Here is a 20997-nt window from a genome sequence, read left to right on the forward strand (position 1 = left end):
TATTAAGGTGTATAGTGTTAGTAAATATTAAGGTGACTGCTGATGGATCCTCAGAGACGACATCAGAGTACTAAGGGTTAGGACTAAGCTCTTCAAATATGATTACACAAGTTGAAACTTAAGATACTGTGGAAGTTTCATCAAAATCATAACATTGTTAGGAATTGAATATAACTAATAAGAAATAAACAGTCATAATATTAAAGAAAAAAAAACAGTTTACTATTATTTTAAGATATTTCTACATTTATTATTTTAATTTTTTTTTAATTCTTGAAAACCAAACCTTTTAAAAATTTAAATGCAGTAGGACCCATATGTATTGAGGTGCTTAGAGAATAGATGCTCATTAAATTTAATTTCAAGGTTAGTAAAAAATAGTTAAACTTAAAAAAAAACCTAATAAGACTATATTTACCTTATCTTGACAGTTAATACTTCACAAAAAAAATTTTTAAAGTAATTTTTGTAATAAAACTCTGAATGCAATAACTGTTTCATTTCATCTGGAACATTTTTTGCATTCCATTAATTGGACTTGATTTTATTAATCCACAAAACTCTTCAATGTTTTGTTTTACAGGTTTTCTGGCATGCAATATGTAACTTTATGTAAATTTTCTTTTAAATCATTATATTCATTAAAAAAAATTAAATTATTGTTTCTGATATTTTTCATGCTTAAATAGACTAACATTGAACCAAACAAGACTCTAGTTTCTCCAAAAAGTGGGTCTGATTTTATAGATTATTTTTAGGATCTAATTTTGCATAATCGGAAAAAAATGCCTGCAATATTTGCTGCGATTTGATCAAGTAGTTTTCTATAACAAGACTCCAAATGCCCGACATTTTATAAACATTGTATATGATGAGTTAATTTTAAAATCATTTGTTCGTATGAAGATTTTTTCTCTGTTGTATAATAACTATATATTTACTTCTATACACACATTTTGCAAAAATTTCTAAAACTTACTTTCATCCTCAAATTTCTCTTCTAACACAGAATACTCCTTTCAAATTTAAAAAGCTATAGAATATTATTATAAAATTGCAACAATTTTACTTGTAATAAAGGTCAACGTACAACTACACCAGAAACACACTGCTCTGCTAGTCCAATAAATATTTTGTTAAACATAAGCAATACAATAAATATAAAAATTTGTTTGCATAGCTGTATTGGTATTAACAAGAGTATATTTTATTTAAAAAGTGATTGTTAAATTTGTAGTGGCTCATACCATATAGAGATTAAATATTTAAAAGTATAGCATACTGTTTAGGTAATAAAAATATCTTTCGGATTTGTTTTAAATCTAAAAAGCAAGGTTAAATGTGAAGTATTTGGAAGGACAATTTTTAATATATTCTAACAGAATTTGTAACAAATATACTAAGTTAACATTGAAAAATACATAACATCCAACAACTTTTTAAGCATACTAGCTCGATTTTGCATTTAAAGTGAACAAGAAAGCTGATAAACTTCAAGAAAATACTATAAAAGACAATATACATTTAGTATTAAGCATGAAATTATAAATGCATAAAGGAATAAAAAAAAGATTCTTTTCATATTGCACAACTTATTTAATAACTATACATAATCAATACTTTCAAAATAATAAAAATTATACAATTTAAAAAAAAACTCCATCTTTGTATTGAAAATAGTAATAAAAACATTAGAACAATTTATATATAATTATAATTAAATATTAGAAAGAGATTTGTCTTAAATTTTTTTCTAAAAACATTCAACACTTTGCTTATTCTGATTCTAATGCTTTTAAATAATACTTTATGTGATCTTTATCGATTTTTAATGATGCTTATCTCATATAAAACGGTATTTTCTAGCAGAATTTACTAGACTTGAAAAATATGCATTGTTTCAATTCATAAAAAATACAGCAAGTTCAATACAAAATCTTACATATATTTATAGATTTTTTTAATTAAACATATTTTAAAAATTATCCTAAACTAAAAATGTGATAAATCTAAATGAATGCAAAAGTAACAATTACATTTAACAGACAAAAATTTATGAAAAACAAATGAATTAAACTTAGTTAAAAATACTTAAGGTAAATTATTTTTAAAAACATTCAGGGCAAATAACAGACATACAATTTTGTTTATTTGAATATTTATTTCAAGTCATTTACTTGGAGCAATAAATCCAAGAGAGGAAATTTCCAGTGTCAAATGAAAAAAATCTGCATAAAAACTATCACTAAGAAGTAAGAAATAAAAAGCCCCTTTAGAGTTATTTTGTTTTAATAAAGCTTATTAATATTTTTCAGAAATTAAATTCTGCTGCATAATTAACTAAAAATTTTTTAAAACTATTCTTCAATTATATCATCATAATAAAAAGTACAGAACATAATATAATAATAAAAAAAAAAATTAGCCCTCTTTTTTGAGAAGCATTATATAATTTTTACAACATAAAATATAAAAACAATAGCTTTGTTACAAACATTTATAAAACAGCATTTCATGCACTGTTTTATAAAACTAACTACTTCCTGAGTTTTAACTTGTATCATGCAAATTTATAAAACAAATGAACACAATGGCCATATAAACAGGTTGTATGAAAAATATATACTATAAATATTGTATATACACAGAAATTATATTAATATTGCTTAAGGAAAATACTTTTCATAAAAAAAAAACCAATCATCTAATCAATAACTTTTGTACTCATTGCAGATAGCAGAAAATTAATAAAGAGTAAAATAATTTTAAAATAAAAAAAAAAGTAATTGATTAAGAACAAGATTCAAAAAATTATAATAATGAGCACATACAATAAATCTTATAGTTTGCGGACAAAAAATTGTTTTCAGAAAAGAAGTTTTAATTATGGGAAATTTAAAAATGCATTTATTCTACGGGAAATCAAAAAGGGGAAGATTTTTTTTTTTAGTCATTGTAAAGTAAGTGAATAACACTTTTAACACGAAATCTGATTTGCTAAATCATTGGATTTAATATTTCCTAAATTTCAATCAACAGAAAAACTAAATCTTAAACTATGAACTACATTATAAAAGATAGCAAAAGTATTTTTATTTTTGTCATAAAATGTTTTTATAAAAAAAATGCTATAAGGAGCACTTTAAATTTTATTTCTCTCAAATATTATTGTATCTGAAAAAAGTGTGCTTAAGCTTAAAATGTAAATTATAAATTCAAATGAATGAAATGATTAAGGATTCTTGACATTTATATTAAGTTGTCTATAGATTGCAAATCAGTAACACAAAAGAGGAAAAATATGAGTTTACTGACCGTATCTCAATTATTCAAAAAAATTTCTACGGATACTTATCCAATTAAGCTATCCTTTTATATTGCTTTCGGTAAAGAGTTTTGCTTTAATTTCTATGTATATAGGAAACAGTCTGAAAATTCCAAACAAATGAAATCTTTAAAATTAATGTTGACAAAGTGAAGCATAATTGTAATAGCACAAAAAGTAACTTAGCAGTTTTTGAAATAGCGAAACTTTCAACTTTGATTTATTGAAAAATCAGGAGCAAATAGAATTAGCAGCTACTTAAAAATAATAAAATCAGTTCGCATGAGAAAAAAAAAGTTGAATGGTAAATATTGAACAAATAAATTATAAGTTTTTTTTCCACTTCCATGCAATAATTAGATATAATTGAATTTAGTTTTTCAAATAATTAAGATAAGCCATTCAAAAGACAAAAAAATCAAGGAGCTGCCTAAATAACGATTTAAGGCAACAGCTTAACACAAAATAAGACAAAACAACTAAAATCAAATAATATTTACAAAGTGATAAAATACTTGAACACAAATAAATTATTTAAACACAACTATTGCACATAACTGAAAACTTAGAAGTTTCAATTTATTAACACTGATAATATAAGTATATTCAACACTGCTTAAAGATTTCTTATTGTGAAACTATAAGAGTAATTTTTTATTAAATAAAAACTTTACTAAACAAAATTGTACTAAGTATGAATATTCCTTTAACTCGCGAGAAAATAATACATTTTTACATCTACAAAAATATTTCAAAATTCCTTTGAAGGTTTTTAAAAAATGGTATTAATTGACCAAAGTACAAGTGTGATAATAAATTAGTTTTAAAATATTTATCCCATTCACTAAAACATAAGTTACAAGCATAATTTGAGTAGTAGAAATCTTTACTGACATTGCCAGGCCAAGGTCATTAGGGTCAGGTAGCAACACATGGCAATTCAACCCTCTAAGCATTAGACCCAGCAATTTTCAAATTAACCCACATGCTTTCCTGCCTTAAAAACAAAAACATGTTTTCTTACGGATTATTCATTTAATGAAAAAGTAGTGTGTCGCAGGGAGATTTTAATACAATATAGCTCAACACTTGGAGGGTTAAAAATGCTAGTTTAAATATAAAAGTCTATAAAAAAATGCATTCTATCAAAATTAAAGGAAATAATAAATAAGTATTTTTATCACCACTTTCCCCTTGAAAAAAGGTTTATTAAAGGTTTCCTAGTAAATAAATTGAAGAATGATATTCAAAATGCTTAATATTCAATATTTTTTAAGCATTATAATTTTATTTCAAAAATATTTATAGTATTTTTTCAATCACATTAATATATATATATTTTGAAAAAAAAAACTTCTACTTTTTTAAATTAGTTAAATGAGAAAAATTAACACAAAAAGTGTGCATTTTTTTGGTGTTAGATATTAAAAGTGGACATTTTTTAAAAAGAATCTTATTATTAGAGATGGTAACATACAATTTTATTTCTAACGTTGACACTTGACATCTACACAGTAAAATTGTACAAACATTTTATCATTTACATTGAAATTTACTAAATGAACTAAAAATATATGCTTGCAAGAGAAGATATAGTCTTTTCTGCTGTTAATGCTAAACATATAGGAAGAAAATTTAACGATAGGGCACAATTATATTAGAAAGCTGAGCATACTTTAGAGCCATTTGGTGTATTTAACAGAGCTTTGTTTTTCCCAAAACTGACAAAATTTTGGACCTCTCTTACTGTCATAGCATTAGCAGTGAAAAATAAGATGTTAAGCATAACAATACCTAAAGATAATTACCATTTACTTAACAACTATTTAGTTAACAACTTTTTAATTCAAACAGCTGGATAACATTTAACTATTTAGGTTGTATAGTAAAAGAAATCGTGGAAAATTCAACAAGTATATTTTAACAAAACAAAAAATCTTTTAAATATATTTTCTTTCACTATAAAATGCACCAACAAATTTTTTTTAGACAAGAGTAGAATATTCAAAGCTCTACACGATGAAAAACAAAGCTAACAATGTTAAAGCATAAGTTTACAACACCGGAAACAACACTGCAAAAATTCTCTTCTAAACAAGGTTTCTTTTAAAATATATCACAAAATACTTTGAAAAGGGACTGGTTATATTTCTAAATGGTTGTGTACCGATCACCAGTACTCATCTCTGCCAGCTGAACGTGAAGATAAGTCATTTCTCGCTTTGCAAGAGATAAATCTGTGGTCAGTTTCACTTCCTTTTCTTTGAGCTTTTTTATTTCCCTTTGACAAGCCTGAAATATATCACAAAATTTTTTAAATAGTTTCTCTTGATAAATCACTTGAAAAAAATTGAATTGGAAAACATTCGGTTGAAAAATAGGAGACTAAGAATAAGATATTACCAAATTGTGCTTTAACAAGTCTAATTTATCACTTTTTAGTTTATTGATCTCTTGTTTTAAAACTTCCAGGTGTCTTGTCATGGCTGAAAAATGAATTTTTATATTAGACTTACGAACATAGTGGTTTTAGTATACTATTATTTCACTATTTACTTTTGATGTGATTAAAAGGTAAAAATAAGAAGCTAAAACTATGGTTACGAGAAAATTGTACAAATCAGAATCTAATTTGGAGAGCAATAGATCCTACTAAAAAACTATTTATGTCATAATGCTCATTACGTCATAATTCGGTCTGAAGTGAATAATAAAATCCCTATGTCAAAAAGAAACGTGCCACATCTGTTTTATTCATAGATTTTTATTCAACAAAACATTTCAATACATGCACATATTAGAATACTTTCTCTCTTTGAATCTAATCTCATTTTAAACATTTTGTATAGTGTGGAAAAATGTTACAAATTTTTAAACCTTTTTGGAAAAAAAAAGTAAAGAAGAATTTCATTTTGCAATACTTCATGCATTTTTCAGTTAATGCTCACGGAATATTGAAATGTTGGGACATTTGAATTGAACATTTAAAATTATTTATTGAAGTGAATTTTACTTCAATATAATTTAAATAAATGCTCATTCATAAGAGACATTGTCTTCTTTCTCATCAGCCTATTTGCATTTAAATTTGAATCAAGAAATATAACATGATGCATTAAAAAAATGCTTACCATCATTCTCTGAGCACTGAGGACATGATGTGGAATTTGTATCACTGTTAGAATTAAATGATGCTTCTAATGGTCCATCTCCAGTGCCATTTTGAAGATGTTCAAATTCTAAGCTATTGACACTCGAAGAATCCGATTCAGATGGTCTTGTTTTGAAGTGAGGGGGAGGTGGGGTGTCAGGACTCGAAATCGGTGTTCCAGGGCTACTGTTTGTCCTTATCCATAAGGGAGTACCCCCAGAATTCAGAGAATCTAAACTTCGGTTGCGAAATTCTCTTCTGGGGAAAAAAAAAACATAGCTTTTATTAACAATAGATATCAATGAAAAACTTTTTGATTTCAAGAAAATTGTTTAATAATCTTTTGAAAATTTTAAATGAAAAATAAACTTGTTTCTTACGTTCTAACTGATGTTGGAGATGAAATTTTCATTAAAGTTTCTTTTGGTACTTTAGGAACCTATATAAGAAAAAATATATCAAAATAAGAATAAAAAAAATAAAAAAATGTTTGATAAAAAGTGAGATTTTTTAATGTCACAAATAAAACATTAAAATAAAAATATTAAATTTGATATAAGAATTCTTATCAAAAAAGTATATAATGTTACATAAAAAGTAAATAAGTTTGCTATGACAATATTTTTTCCAAAAACTATACCCGATTAATAGGAAGTGGCAAATTTTTAAATAATGGTTTCTCAACTTTATTTTCTTAAAACATATGAATTCTAGAACAATGCAAATAAATGAAAACATGTGAATGAATCCATGAAAAATGCACAAATTTTTAAATTCAAGCTTTTATAGAATTCCTTAAAAAGATTCATTTCTGCATTTTAATGTTTAATTACGCATAAGAATAAGAAACTAAATTCTTGGATACACAAGAAGTTCATTGCTTTTGCGCTCATCACTGATGTCTGTTATTGATTTCTGTTTAAGGATTTTAACTTTCAAAATTTACTTTTAACATTCTTTCAAAAATAATGTCAGGAATGAATAAAGATATATTAAAGGAATGAAAATAATGTAAAAAAATAAAAATGTTTAACAGATCTTACATTTTGTGCTACTTCCCCAGCCACAATGGAAGACAAACTGCTGTTAGATGTGCTGGCAGATGATCGCTTATTCATCACAGAATTAGCTAAGTTTGTTTCAACGGAATGACTCCGCACACGACTAGTGATAGCTTTTCTCACAGAGTCCAAAAAGCGATTGCTATTGCCATTTATTTCTGTCTTCCCACTGTCACCAACAACACCACAAAACTCTTGTGTCTTAATCCTTATTTCATCGTAAAGAGATTGGAGAAGAGAGATTCGAGTGCGCTTCTATATTGAGAAGAAAAACTAATATTATTAAATAATTCCACACAATGATGAATAGTAAATAAATATATATTCCCTGTACAAAACATTATTGAATATTTAAAATAAAAATTATTAGTATTACAGGGAGGAAAAAATATAACAATTAATTGCTGTTAATTTAACTGCAATTGCAAGGAATTACACATTATCAATTTATTTATTACATAGAATTAGTTAAATTTTACTAATATATCAAAACAATATATTTGAAACTACACTACTGCTGACAGACTAAAATTAATAAATCAACATCAATTTCACAGATCTAAAAAAATGGAATTCGTTAGATTGACAGCAGGTAAAAAAATATTTTAAAATGTATAACTTATTCATATATTATTTAAAAAAAAAAAATAATAATTCATAATTTAATAAAAAGCAATCTGAAATTAATTCCTAAACAGTTTTTTTTTTTATGCTCTATGAGGATAATTTCCTTTTAATATTTTATGTATTTTAAGATTCAGAAATTTATTGGCAATATTAAAATAAAGTGTTGAAGATTATGTTCTTAATCTAGAAATTAGTAGGATTTTTATAACCACCATATTTATTCAATGACTCGTTTTTTAGGTATATGCAAATAATGGCATTGAATTTTTACTTTGCAATTTTTATTTACATTCTGAAAAACTCTAAAGAATAACAAGATTTTTAAAATGTAATTATAAAAGTGAACCAAGTATTACTAATCTTGCTAATTGGAACTTATTAGCATAGCAGCATATTTAAAATAAATTTAATCTATAAAAATCAAACTTAAATAATAATCTCACTCTTTGTAAATGTTTAAATCAAAGTTCAATTGTGAAATCAGTTGGCTTAAACCAATAAACCTTGATAATATGTAAAACACTGATTATAAGTTTAATATGCACACTAACAGAGACATAACTCTAAATTAAATATAATGTGCAAATAAATAAAAAGTAAACAAGTTTAGTTAAATTACTTTGGCCAAAAAAATAACATTAAATTAGAATTTTTTTTTTAAATATTGAATAATAAATTTTATTTAAACTGACTTTTTATTTTTATAAAACAATTATATTAAATATTATTTTAGGAAAAAGAACTGAGTTAAATTATTGCTAAATTCGGAAAAGTGTTGTGCAATTTATTAAAAATAATATTTTCTATCATTTAAAAATCCACAACATAGATTTTTATTACCAAGACTAAAGACTTTCTTTTACTAAAAGAAGTTAAGGTCATAAAAGTATAAACCGCTTGTGAGAAAATTAATTTACAACAGCAGAATTTGAAAGACAATTCTAAACGCATAAAATTTGCAAATACACAAACTATACAGTTAACAGGCACTTATTATATCTTGGTATTATTTTCATAACACAATGATCATAACAAATATCATTATCAGTGCAGCAATACAGGAAGAAGAGAATATAAAAAATTTCTCTATTCTGTGACTTGGCAATGAGGATGCTATAGTTAGTACCAAGCGATTACCTGTCTGTTAACAGCATCATTTGTGCTCTTATGGATTGATATTTAACTTTGTTTAATATTGTTGCACTGAGAAGCCCTTTGTTTTTTGAACATTCTAAATATAGTTATGAGCTTATTATTAAATGATTTTGATCCATTAGCATAAAATAGTTTGAAAAAAAAATAGAACACTTAAAAACGTACTTCTAATTTTGAAAACTTTTCTGCTTTATAGCATGCTATTTCAGCATTGATAAGCTTTGTAAGAAGGAATTCTCTGAATTCATTGTCCTTTCTAAAGACACAAGGATTAGGCAAAGCTGGGCCAAAAGATGGGACACCATCTCGAGCAGTGACTGAAACTTTGTATCTACAACAGTAAGTATTTTGTTATTAAAATTAATGCAAAATATGTAAATTGTATATAAAAAATAAAATTAAAATTATAAATTGTTCATAATAAAAATTTCATGAACATTTATGCATTAATTAAGGAGCAAATTCAAAATATACGAGCAGGATTTTCAATGCCTCAATTTGTGGAAACTTAAGAGGTAATATCAAGAATTATGAGATTTTAAAAGATGGATAATATTTTTTTCTTAAAAATATAATTGAATATAATATAACTTACATTAAAGACTATTTATTTTGAAACTCATTAGCTACTATCCTATAATTCAAAAGACTTATTTTCAAGGTTTACTGCATAATTTTTTCAAGGTTTCGACTAAAAAATACTTTTTTCAAGACAATTCTAGGTTTCCCTGAACCTATGAGAACTCTTTTTACAACATCCTCAACATGAGTATGGAATATCATACAAATGGTATGTGTTGTACATATTTAAACTTGGATTGCATTAAGAGAGGCATGATTCAACATGCATATCACATGCAATGTGATAACATGCTCAAACACAAAAATGGCCGAGAATTTTGTGTTACCCATTTATTAGGTCATATGTTACGCCGTATGACCACATATTCAAAATAAGATAGAATAAAATAAATAAACTATCTGCATACACAATTTAAAAGTACCTGTAAAATCACAGTACAATATTTCTTTCACCCTTACACAGATTTGGAACATTCTTGAATAATAACAATAAAGAAGTTGAAATTTATTATTATTCAATTATCTCTGTGAACATAGAATTTAACTGTTACAAGAAAATATGAATTATAAGTAGGATATAAAATTTGTTCTGTCTTTGCTCTTTATACAAAAAATTAGTTTCGTAAACTCTTAAAAAAATTGCGCTAATACGAATCGAGACGTCTGGTTTTAAAATTGCATGAATATGAATCAGTATGTTTGTTTTTTAAATCCTGTATATATGATTTGGGATGTTTGCTTTTTAAATCATGTAAATATGAATCGGGATGTGTGTTTTGAAAACCATGTGAATTTGAATCATAATATATAATTTTTAAAACACATTCATAAGAAAATCAATGGTGGATGTTAAAATGGAGTGAGTATAAATCGCAATATAGGATTTTAAAGACGGTGAATACAATTCATGATTGATTTTTTAAATCATTTTAACTTTAATAGCGATGTGTAATTTTTAAATTAAAGGGATACGAATTCCCACATTTGATTCCTTATACTCTGTGGAAATGAATCACAATTTTGAAATCAGTTCAATACGAATAGAAAAAAATAAGATTTAAAAAACATGTGAAGTAAGGAGTCATATATTGCATGAATATTAATTGTATATTGTGTTGGTGATAAATCATTTTAATGTGCATTGTGTTGAGTGATCTGCAGACTACTTTAACGCAAATCCCGATGTTTATTTTATAAATTGCTTTAATACGCTTTTACTCACCGAATGCACCAAGGAGTTAGCATTATCGTAGATACTTTTTAAGGAGAAAGCTCAATTTAGAATTTTTATCAAAAATATTGGAATTTTGGTTTTTTCAAGAAACAGCCACACTTGTAAATTAAAAAAAAGTGCACGCAAAATGTAAGAATTTTCACAGACGTATCTGCGCACAGCGTGCACTTATATTATTTATGTCTCCTACGTAGCTGAAAAGCAGAACTTGAAAAGAGCAGAAGGTAGAGTAAGGGGAGATCCTTAATGCTCCTAACTAATTTAAATGAAAAACAATCCTTTCTTGCTATCAACAGATGAGAAATATAGCTCATCACTTTAGCAATATTTAAGCTTTTCAAAAAATATTACAAATCTTATAATAATAACAAAATTAAAAAAATAATAATAATAAATTTAAAACACTATGAAATAAATTTTTTAAAAAAAGTTACAAATGTACAACAATGATTCAATAAACTTGCAATAACAGTACAGATACAAGACAGGGTTGCCACTAATGTCTTCAAAAAAAGTAAATAAATAAAAACTAATATTAATAATTCCCTGCACATATTATACAAATATATTAAGAGGAAACACATATTCACAGCACTTGTGAACTATATTAGGATAAAGATGTTAGTTTTAGCAGCTGGAAAAACTTGCAGGGTTCCCACTCAATTTCAGAAAAAAAATTCCTTGACTTTTCCAGGTATTCCAATGAAAATCCATACCATATTTTATCTATACTACGAAATTTTTCATTAGAAAATTTGGATTTTTTTTATTTGTTATGCAAAGTATTAGATTTTTTGTGTAAAATATATATCATTATATGAGGGAGGAAGCAATTCAGTATGCCTAAAATGTAAAATTTTTACAATAAATAATTGTAATTTATTTAACTCGAATCTCAATAACTTAGTAGAGCATTGCTATTGACAATTTTAAGACTGTTTTTTTCCCCAGGAATAATGAAGGAATTTTCCAGGTTTTTGTAAGAAAATTGCAACTTTTCCTGATTTTTGGAGTTAAAAGGCTTTCCCTGTTCTCCCTGACCCGTGGGAACCCTGACTTGGAGAAATAAGAAACAGCAACATAAAACAAATAATACTATAATAAATGGAATAATATAATATAGCTGAACTATCATCTGAAAATAGCCCATAGATTGGGCTTTGAGGGGTCTGCACTTTTCAAAAGACTAAAAATAAAAAATTAAATTCCCAGTTTGTAAGGAAAATTTCAAAATTCCCCGCATTTCCCCTGTTATTTTAGCTGATTTTTAAATTCCTTGCATTTTACAGGTTTTCCCTGTGAAGTGGCAACCCTTCAACAGCATCTAAGATTTTAGAATAACAATTTAAACTAAATTCAGATGCTTAAAATACTTACACAACATTTGGAGTTAAGGGATCAACAGCTTGTACAACTATGTATGAGTGTAAGAAATGAGACGCAATCATGGAGGGTAGAAATGGTGTATTTGTATCTTGGAAAACTATTGCAACAATATCATTGCCTATATGACGCTTTCTTTGGAGCTAGAATATTAATTAAAAAAATTTATGCATACATACTTTGGCTTAGTACTAAAGTACTGAAAAACATAGGATAATTTAACTTTAAACGAGACTTAATATGCTAACCTATATAAAAAATACTGGCATACCTGTTGTGAATCTCCTTCTGTGTAAGGTAACAAGGTGGAAACATGAAACATGATTTCAGAATCTTTGAATTGTGTGTAAACAGATTCTTCACCAGTCTGACCATACACGGCATCCAGGCCACCACGAAATCTGGAATGGAAATCAAAATGTATAAGTATTCAGAATGTAAATTATTTTTCTGTAAGAGTAAGTAAATACGAAAAATTTGTCAAATAATTGAGATTCTCATCTGACTAGTCTAATATTTTGTATACACTCAGTATTGTTACACAGTATTGGTGATCACTTATATATGGCATAAGGTTATTTCGAAAATCCGACTATTAGTAAACCATTAATCGCCAGCCACTTAGCAATGTGGCAGGCTGATTAAAAATCTCCATTATTTTTTTATCAGTCTCACATCCTTTAGGCTTATTACAAAAAGTTAAGACACTAAAAAGAAAAACATATCATTCATTGATTAAATAGCCTGATTTACTTCAGTAAGTTTGAAATGAGCCTATATACTTTCATGCTAATTAGAAATATTCATTGCTCAATTAGTCATATTTACTACACTTTTTTATACAAACTAGTACAATACAAGGCTTTTATTGAAACAAACCCCAACAAATTCAATTTGATCGAGTAAATTTTTGTACATTTTTTAATCAGTCAATTTACCTTTATTATTATCAGTATGTGGGCTGTTAACAAATAAGGCTGAAAACTGTTGGTGACTTTTCAATTTAGCCTGATGCATTGCAAAATGCTAGTGACCTTTTAAAAGAGCTGTTTTTTTAAAAAATAAAAATATGACATAGATGGTAAAAGTTGCTTAATTTATTGCAATTTATACTCCTTACCCTTTAAAATCCTTTAACTTTATTCTATTTCCCAACAAATCAAGAAACTCTTCCATTGCTGGACTATGTTTTCGATTGCCAAACAATTCTTCTTCGGTTGTCTAGAAGAAAATGTTTTGTGTAAAAAAATTATGCAATGTCACAGATAAAAAGATATGTTAAAAATGTAATAGATTTGAGCTGAAAAAAGCATACTTGACCATATTTTTGATAAATAATACCAAATTTGAAAGTTTTGACTAGGACATGTTCATCATACGCCAATAACATTTCAGCAGCCTAAAACACACCATGAAATTTTTTTTCGTTACACAAAAAAGTATTCAAGACATTTTTTTTAAAAAAAAACTCAAGATAATTACAATAAATTTAATTGATTTAACATGCACACACATGTTCTAATACATACACATGGTATGAAAAATATCTAGATTAAAAAAAAAAATTGAAAATTCAGTGAAATGTGAATTAATAATTGCTAAAGACACAATTTATGACTTAATTGGTAAAATAAAATGCATCAAAAAGGGATTTAAATGGGCGATTTATGTTTCATGTATAAATAATAATATCCACATTTAAAAAAATACATGAAAATCAATAACGGTAACTATATATTGGGGTTTAAAGATAAAGAGTATCACGAGCATTTCCTTCCCTTTCGTTATGCAAGAAAAGCTATTTTTTTACAACAATTTTGCAAAAAAGTTTCTTGAAGAACAACTGCTGTTACAGCCAGCAAGACTGCGTATGGGAAAAATATAAAAGTTTTTTCACATATCGAATAAATTTTTTTTACTAATTTATTTCTTTATAGGAGTTTTGTAACATTCATCGAAAATGCTATGTCCCCATAATTCTGTCATGGAGACCATATCATAAACACTATTTTTAATGGCCAAAGCTATTATACTAAAACGTAAAAACAATGCTTACCCGAGGAAATAGTATTGGCGTAAATTTTTCTGTTATGATATCTTCACACATAACCTAAAAATTTAAAGAAAAATAGTTTTAATTACATAGTAAAATATAAAAGGACATTTCCAAGCAGTATTTTGGTGATGGGTAGAGCTTGATATCAAATACCTTAATCTAAGAACAAATTTTAGACTTTAACATACATATTTTTGAAGCAAACCTAAAAAATAAGTAACAACTGTCTAAAATAACAATATTTAGACCAATATATATATATATATATATATATATATATATATATATATATATATATATATATATATATATACACACACACATACACTAGGGATGTAACGAGCATTGAATCTGAATATTCGGACAAAAAATTGGCCAATTAATGCCATTTTTTTTTACGAATTTCAAGACAGAAGTTATTTTTTAGACAATTAATATGATCTAGAGTTTAGCAGAATTTTCAGAAATTTATAACTCCCTGACTCCAAAATGCATCTTTCCATAGTCATGGCCTATATATTAAATCAATGATTTGATTATTATTTTTTTATTTCGTTAATTTATTTTTTCGCAGCAAATAAGATAAAAAATAATAGTTAACCTTATAGATCCTTGCTCTAATCACTGGATAATAAACCACTAATTTTTTGTGAAGCTATTCATATGTCTACTTTTTTTTTGTTGCTTTCTAGTCTAAAAAATTAAAAAAAAAAAACTTAACTTTGCTCAGCATTTCAAAATGTTAGAGGAAAATGAAAACTCAAACAAATTTAGATACAACAATAGTACAAATTATGTTTAAGCCAATAAGCACTGAAGTTCAATTAATCCCATTCTTTCATTGAGGTGCAAGATCATTACTAGATCACTTTGCAATAATTATGAAAAATAAAAATGTTTTCCTTAAAATCCAATATTTGTATAAAATTAACTAAAAAAATAAATAGAAAATACTTGAATAAAATTAAAACATTTTTAAGGGAAAAATGGCATTTTAATTTAAAGAACAAATGCAAAAGAGATCCATTGATGAAATTTAGTCTCATAATTTTTCTCTCCAGACTGATCACAGTCCCCAGAACTGAAAAGTGACACCCATGTAAATGTATGCTTTCTAATAAATGACAAGAAACCATGAAAAAAATTGTATGAAAATCAGTTCACACAGTCATTATTATTAAATGCTACTTAAATCAAAGATTATAAGCATGAAAACTAAACTTTTTAATCTTTAAAAACTGAGATAGGATTTAAAAAAAAAAAAAAAAAAAACCTTTACAAAAGAATATAGTAGGTGATTTGTAATTCCCTTAAAAGTTAACCTACCTTTGATATTTGTACAGGATTGAGTGAATTAGCGGTAGCTTGGTCAATATGGAATACATCATATAAAAGTCCATCTTTGGTTCTAAAATAACAAAAATGTAAAACTTTTTTTTAGTTGCTTACAACATTCAATTGAAATTGTTAAATCATAGCACTACTTTTCAGGTTTAAGTGTTAAAATGCAGAATAAAATAAAATTAAACTACAATGGACTAATGTAGGGGTTAACTGTACAAGAATCAGAATAAAAAAGTGTTCTTGTTAAAGAAAAAACTATCAAAAAATTTTAACAATAAACAAACTTTTTAAAAATATTTTGAAAAAGCAATGGGGAAATATAAAGCTATAAATTTTTTGCACTCTTATCAATAAATACCCACATATACCTAAAAAGAACATGAAGACTTTTTATTTTTAATAAAATTTTTAATTTTTATTTAACAGTTAAAAATTTTATCATCCATTTTCTTGCAGAATTCTCCTTAAATTATATGAAATACATTTATATTGTACTTCACATCATATTGTACTATATGGGTGACTTAAAGTGTTTAAATTTTTGCAAAAGTTCTACAACTTTAAGAAATTTAGAAGCTTCGGATATACAGAAATAAAAAAAAATACCTGATTAGAACTTTAAGTTGTTCTTGACTAGAGGTACTATCTACCTTAAGCGACATGACCAGTGGACCGCACACATCATCCAGTGCAATGAAATTAAAATGCTCCTGAAAAATGTCAATTTTATTAAATGTAGAAACATGCGCAATAACATTGAAATTAAATGTTTCACATTGTTTAAAAAATACAACTAAAAAATAAAAATTTTAAAAGTTAAGAGGAAGTCAGTAATACAGAGGTGCCGACTTTATAAACTGGCTATCAGCAATCAGAAGCACAGTAATATAGAAATATATACAGTTAACATTTACGAAATTCAAATTAGTGTATATACTATTTAATGCTATATAGGTATATAATATTAATAAATTATGCATGAATTTACTATTGAATAAAAAAGCAACACCTAGATAAAAGTACTAAATTAAAATTATAAAACTTTAAAGTTTTATATTTCATTATAAAATAATAAAATCAAATTATTTAGAATCTATGTTCTAGTTTTAGGTTAACTAGCACTTATTGCCTTCTTATCATCCTGCATTTGAAACTGTATAAATTTTTGCTCACAGCTTTTCAGATGAGTAAATAATCTTTTGCTTTTCTATAAGGACAGAAGATCAGTTTCAGAATAGCCTGTTGTGAAAATGAGAATGATGAAATTTCTTGTTTCTATTAAATTGTTTTCATTTTCCCCTGTGGCAGAATTTTTTCAAGCTATTTGCGACAAACCCTCTAGCTCTAATACCTTTCTGCAAGATACTTTTAATAATAACAAACATATATGTCATTAATTTTTTAAAAAAAGCGCTGTAATTACAAAAAATACCATAATATATATTTTTAAACTGAACATGTAATAATTCTTTATTCTAATATAATGGGTGATAATCTTGCATTCTGTTGGGGGGGAACGCACAAATTACTTCCTTCTTCGCATTTTGTAAATAATCATCACAATAAAAAAAAATTAAAAGCCATGAAATCCATGGAAATGATGTCTGAAAAAAAAAAAAAAAGATTGGCGAGGGAACCACACGAATCGGACTACTTAAATGTGTGTTTCGTTTCAAGAGTATGTCATTGTAATAAATAATATCGTATAAAAAATATCGGATTTAAAAACTATGGAGAAATCAATAGCAATAACTGCCAAATATTAGGTAAAATTATTGCCTTAAAAAGTAAATAGTCAAATGCACGATTGGAATTTCCCATATTGTTTGCAATATATCGGGATATTTAAAAACCACCTGAAAATCAATCTGCCGAAAATATATTCGAAACACTACATTGATTTACGATACTATTGGCGTAAATTGAGCGCATTAAAAAGTGATTATCTAAATGCATGATTCAAATATTACTTGTCTTCTTCTTCTTCTTCCTTATCCCCAAAATTAGCAGGGCTAAACTATGTCCATGAAATTCATCACCCGGAGGAAGTCGGCCACCATAAGTGTGTTATTAAGAATGTCCCTTTTGTCCAGACCTAGACAGTCCAGTATATGTTGGGGGGAAGCCTGCATGTTGTGGCACCTGGGGCAGTTAGGGTAGATTTTAATACTACCCTCAAAAGAAAGGGACTTAAGGTGGCCGCTGATAAGCCTGGTAAGTGCAGTCTGGTCCTTGCGGTTGCACCGAATGTTGAGTGCACCTCCTGGACTGGTGCTCTGGTACCAGTGATGTTTGGGGGGTACGAGCCAGGAAGCGAGGTCTTCTTTTTTCTTTTTTGATGCCAGCTCCATGAAGGTGAGGGAATTTGGACTTATCAGATTTTCTTTCGTCCCCTCCTTAGCCAGAGTGTCGGCGATGTCATTGCCCAGAACCCCAACGTGAGAAGGGATCCATTGGAGGTGGACTTCACGCAATCGTGAGAGGATTTTAATTTTTTGTAGGATTGAAGCACCTGTTTTGTCTCTCACCTTCCTCCAATGCGTTAAGTATTGTATGGAGCTGAGGCTGTCAGAGAGGATCCAGATGTTATTTTGATCCTGTAGTGTTAGAAGAAATATTACTTGTAAATTTCTATAGAAAAGAAAAGTGCTTTTTCTACAACAAAAATAAAGAATTTTTCGCTTTCCAAAAGAGAATCTTTCTACAAGAACTATGTAACGTCCTGCGACAATGTTGCTGCGATTCTGCCACATGGTCATTTTCTATTTATGGTTTTTAGAATTTTTTAAGGAGACATGAAAAAGAATTATTGTCGATAAGTTACAAACAACAAAATTTCCTATCTCTTGCTAGTACAAGTAAATCATAATAGTTGGTACTTCTGGGAATAAATTATTCATGATGAATTTAATATATCAATAAAAAAAATAATATTTCTCTTCTAACCTTTCCATAAAAGAATTTTCTGAATAATTGAGCAGTTTCATCCCTTTCAATTTTCAGAAGAAACTCATGCTTTGGTAGAATGGGTCTTCCTTGAGTGTCTAATGCATGACTGTGGTGAATACCATCAATCCAATATCCACCACCAGGAGGTAATACTATTAAAGGATAAGGACCCGATTTCTTCAATATCTGCAATGCATGTAAAAGTCATTAAGAGAAATGAATTTACAATATAATAAACAATTTTATGAGTTATTTTTTATTATTAATTAAGACAATACTAAAACCAAATATAACAAAATATATATGTCAGCTAAAATACAAAAACAAATAAAAAAATTATAATTTACTAATAAATACAAATTATACTTTACTTAAATGCTATTTTATTAAGTTGTTATGGATATATAATAATTAGCTTTCAAATTTAAATCAGCTTTACTTGACAGTTAGTAAGTAATAACTCAAGTTATGTGGCGTGGTTTTCAGTAGGCTTGAATTAGCAAAACAGAATGTTGTTCTCATTTGCATTTCATTGTATTATTAAGCACAAAAGAAAGGTTGCTATACCTGGCATTCTTAAAATACATAGAAAAGTTTCCAATATAATAAATATATCATAATAATTCAAAGAAAAAAAAATTCTATTCAACACTGGAAAAAAAATTGCATAAAATGTAGCAGCTGTATCAGAAAAGGGCATTCTTCCAAAAGAAATATGTAAAAACTTTACAAAATGAAAGAAATACAAACAGACTACAATACATTTGTTTATTTGACCTTTGAAACAGGTTATATTACAAACATAAGCCAGTGTTCTCCTGAAATGTTTTTAGAAGGGGGACTAGAAACAAAAAATTTTAAAAACATAAACATAAAATAGTATAAGAGGGTAATTTAAAAATTATTGAGGATCAAATTCAGTTATAACATAATATTACACATTTTGATAAATTTTTAGTGGTAAGTGCCATTTCAAAACTCAAAGTGCCCTGCCCTTTTTTATTCCTAGGGAGAACTCTGCAAAAGTAAATGTTTCAATTTGAATTATTTTTATGAGTACCATTTAAATATATAGGCTTTAAATATATAAATCAATATATAGGCTTTTTTTTTCATTAACAACAAATAATTTAATATTTAAAAAGTCAATAATATTTTTGTGATTTATTTCAGTTTCATTTTTTACAAAAGTAGTAATGAACAAATAAAAAGATATGTAATGTTAGTTTTAATTTTCCTTTATTTGGAAATAAGTTTTTTTTTTTCCTTCAGGTTTCTCTTTCATTGTGGAAGTTGATGAATAATAGCGATAAGTAATGATAGAGTTAGAAAGTTAAAAAAGATATTTTGAACGCTTAATAGGTATTAAATATATTCAACAAACTAAATGCATTCATTATAAGTTTTCAGTTTGAAATGGGACATAATTGGCTTTTTAGTTATTTTTTGAAAAATATTTTAAAAATTTTAAAAGTAATATTCGATGCATATTAAAAATAACATTTAATAATCATTGCATAAACAATTAACTGAACAGATGATAAATGCCACAACCATTTTACATTAGCAGAAAAACATACCTGGCAGAGAATGCTAAATTCAGAAAATACAAAGTTTAAGAGTTTTTAACTAATTGCAACTTTACTGCAATAGCATGCAGCACATTAATAAAAATTTAAAAAAACAAATAACATAACATAATTTATTTCTGTAAAATTACCACCTTTTACAATAATTTAAAATAAAAAAAGTTTATTAATCTGATAAAAAAGGCTTTTATATCATAGTAATTCTTTATGGATTTATTAAGCAGCTTATAGTAGAAATTATATGGAAATTAATGAAACAAAATGCTATTCAATTGTACTGACTAAAAAATAATATTTTAACATAATAAATGAAATAAGAACAATAATTCAAATAAAAATATTTGTTGAAATAATTTACAAGCAATGATGAATCAGAACATTTGCACCTTTATGAAAATGGACAACTTTAAATTTCAATTTAATAGGCGCTACCTTCCACAAAAAACTCTTAATTTGAAAAAATTTGATTAATAAAAATTTATAAAGTTTAAAATTATTGTTGTAAAACAAATTTTTAATCAAATAATGCAAACGTAAAATA

General features: G+C 26.5%; 1 protein-coding gene across 5 annotated transcripts in view; it reads right to left on the bottom strand.

The window, feature by feature from the left end:
• Positions 1–3168: 3168 nt before the first annotated feature.
• Positions 3169–20997, bottom strand: part of RapGAP1 (Rap GTPase activating protein 1) — a 69145-nt gene continuing 51316 nt past the window's right edge. For all 5 annotated transcript variants that reach the window (XM_043039489.3, XM_087159714.1, XM_043039492.3 and 2 more), the window contains 14 exons: positions 18865–19053; positions 16525–16628; positions 15901–15982; positions 14575–14628; positions 13834–13917; positions 13639–13739; positions 12790–12919; positions 12513–12661; positions 9485–9650; positions 7520–7792; positions 6857–6915; positions 6457–6734; positions 5729–5811; positions 3169–5617 (listed from right to left, as the gene is read on the bottom strand). In XM_043039489.3, the coding sequence (XP_042895423.2) occupies positions 5477–5617; positions 5729–5811; positions 6457–6734; positions 6857–6915; positions 7520–7792; positions 9485–9650; positions 12513–12661; positions 12790–12919; positions 13639–13739; positions 13834–13917; positions 14575–14628; positions 15901–15982; positions 16525–16628; positions 18865–19053 (1893 nt within the window). In that variant the 3' untranslated portion in view covers positions 3169–5476. The remainder of the gene's footprint in view (positions 5618–5728; positions 5812–6456; positions 6735–6856; positions 6916–7519; positions 7793–9484; positions 9651–12512; positions 12662–12789; positions 12920–13638; positions 13740–13833; positions 13918–14574; positions 14629–15900; positions 15983–16524; positions 16629–18864; positions 19054–20997) is intronic.

Source organism: Parasteatoda tepidariorum, chromosome 3 (assembly GCF_982258835.1).
Source record: "Parasteatoda tepidariorum strain Cologne lab strain chromosome 3, Ptep-v5.0, whole genome shotgun sequence".
In the NCBI taxonomy this organism is placed as follows: Eukaryota; Metazoa; Arthropoda; class Arachnida; order Araneae; family Theridiidae; genus Parasteatoda; species Parasteatoda tepidariorum.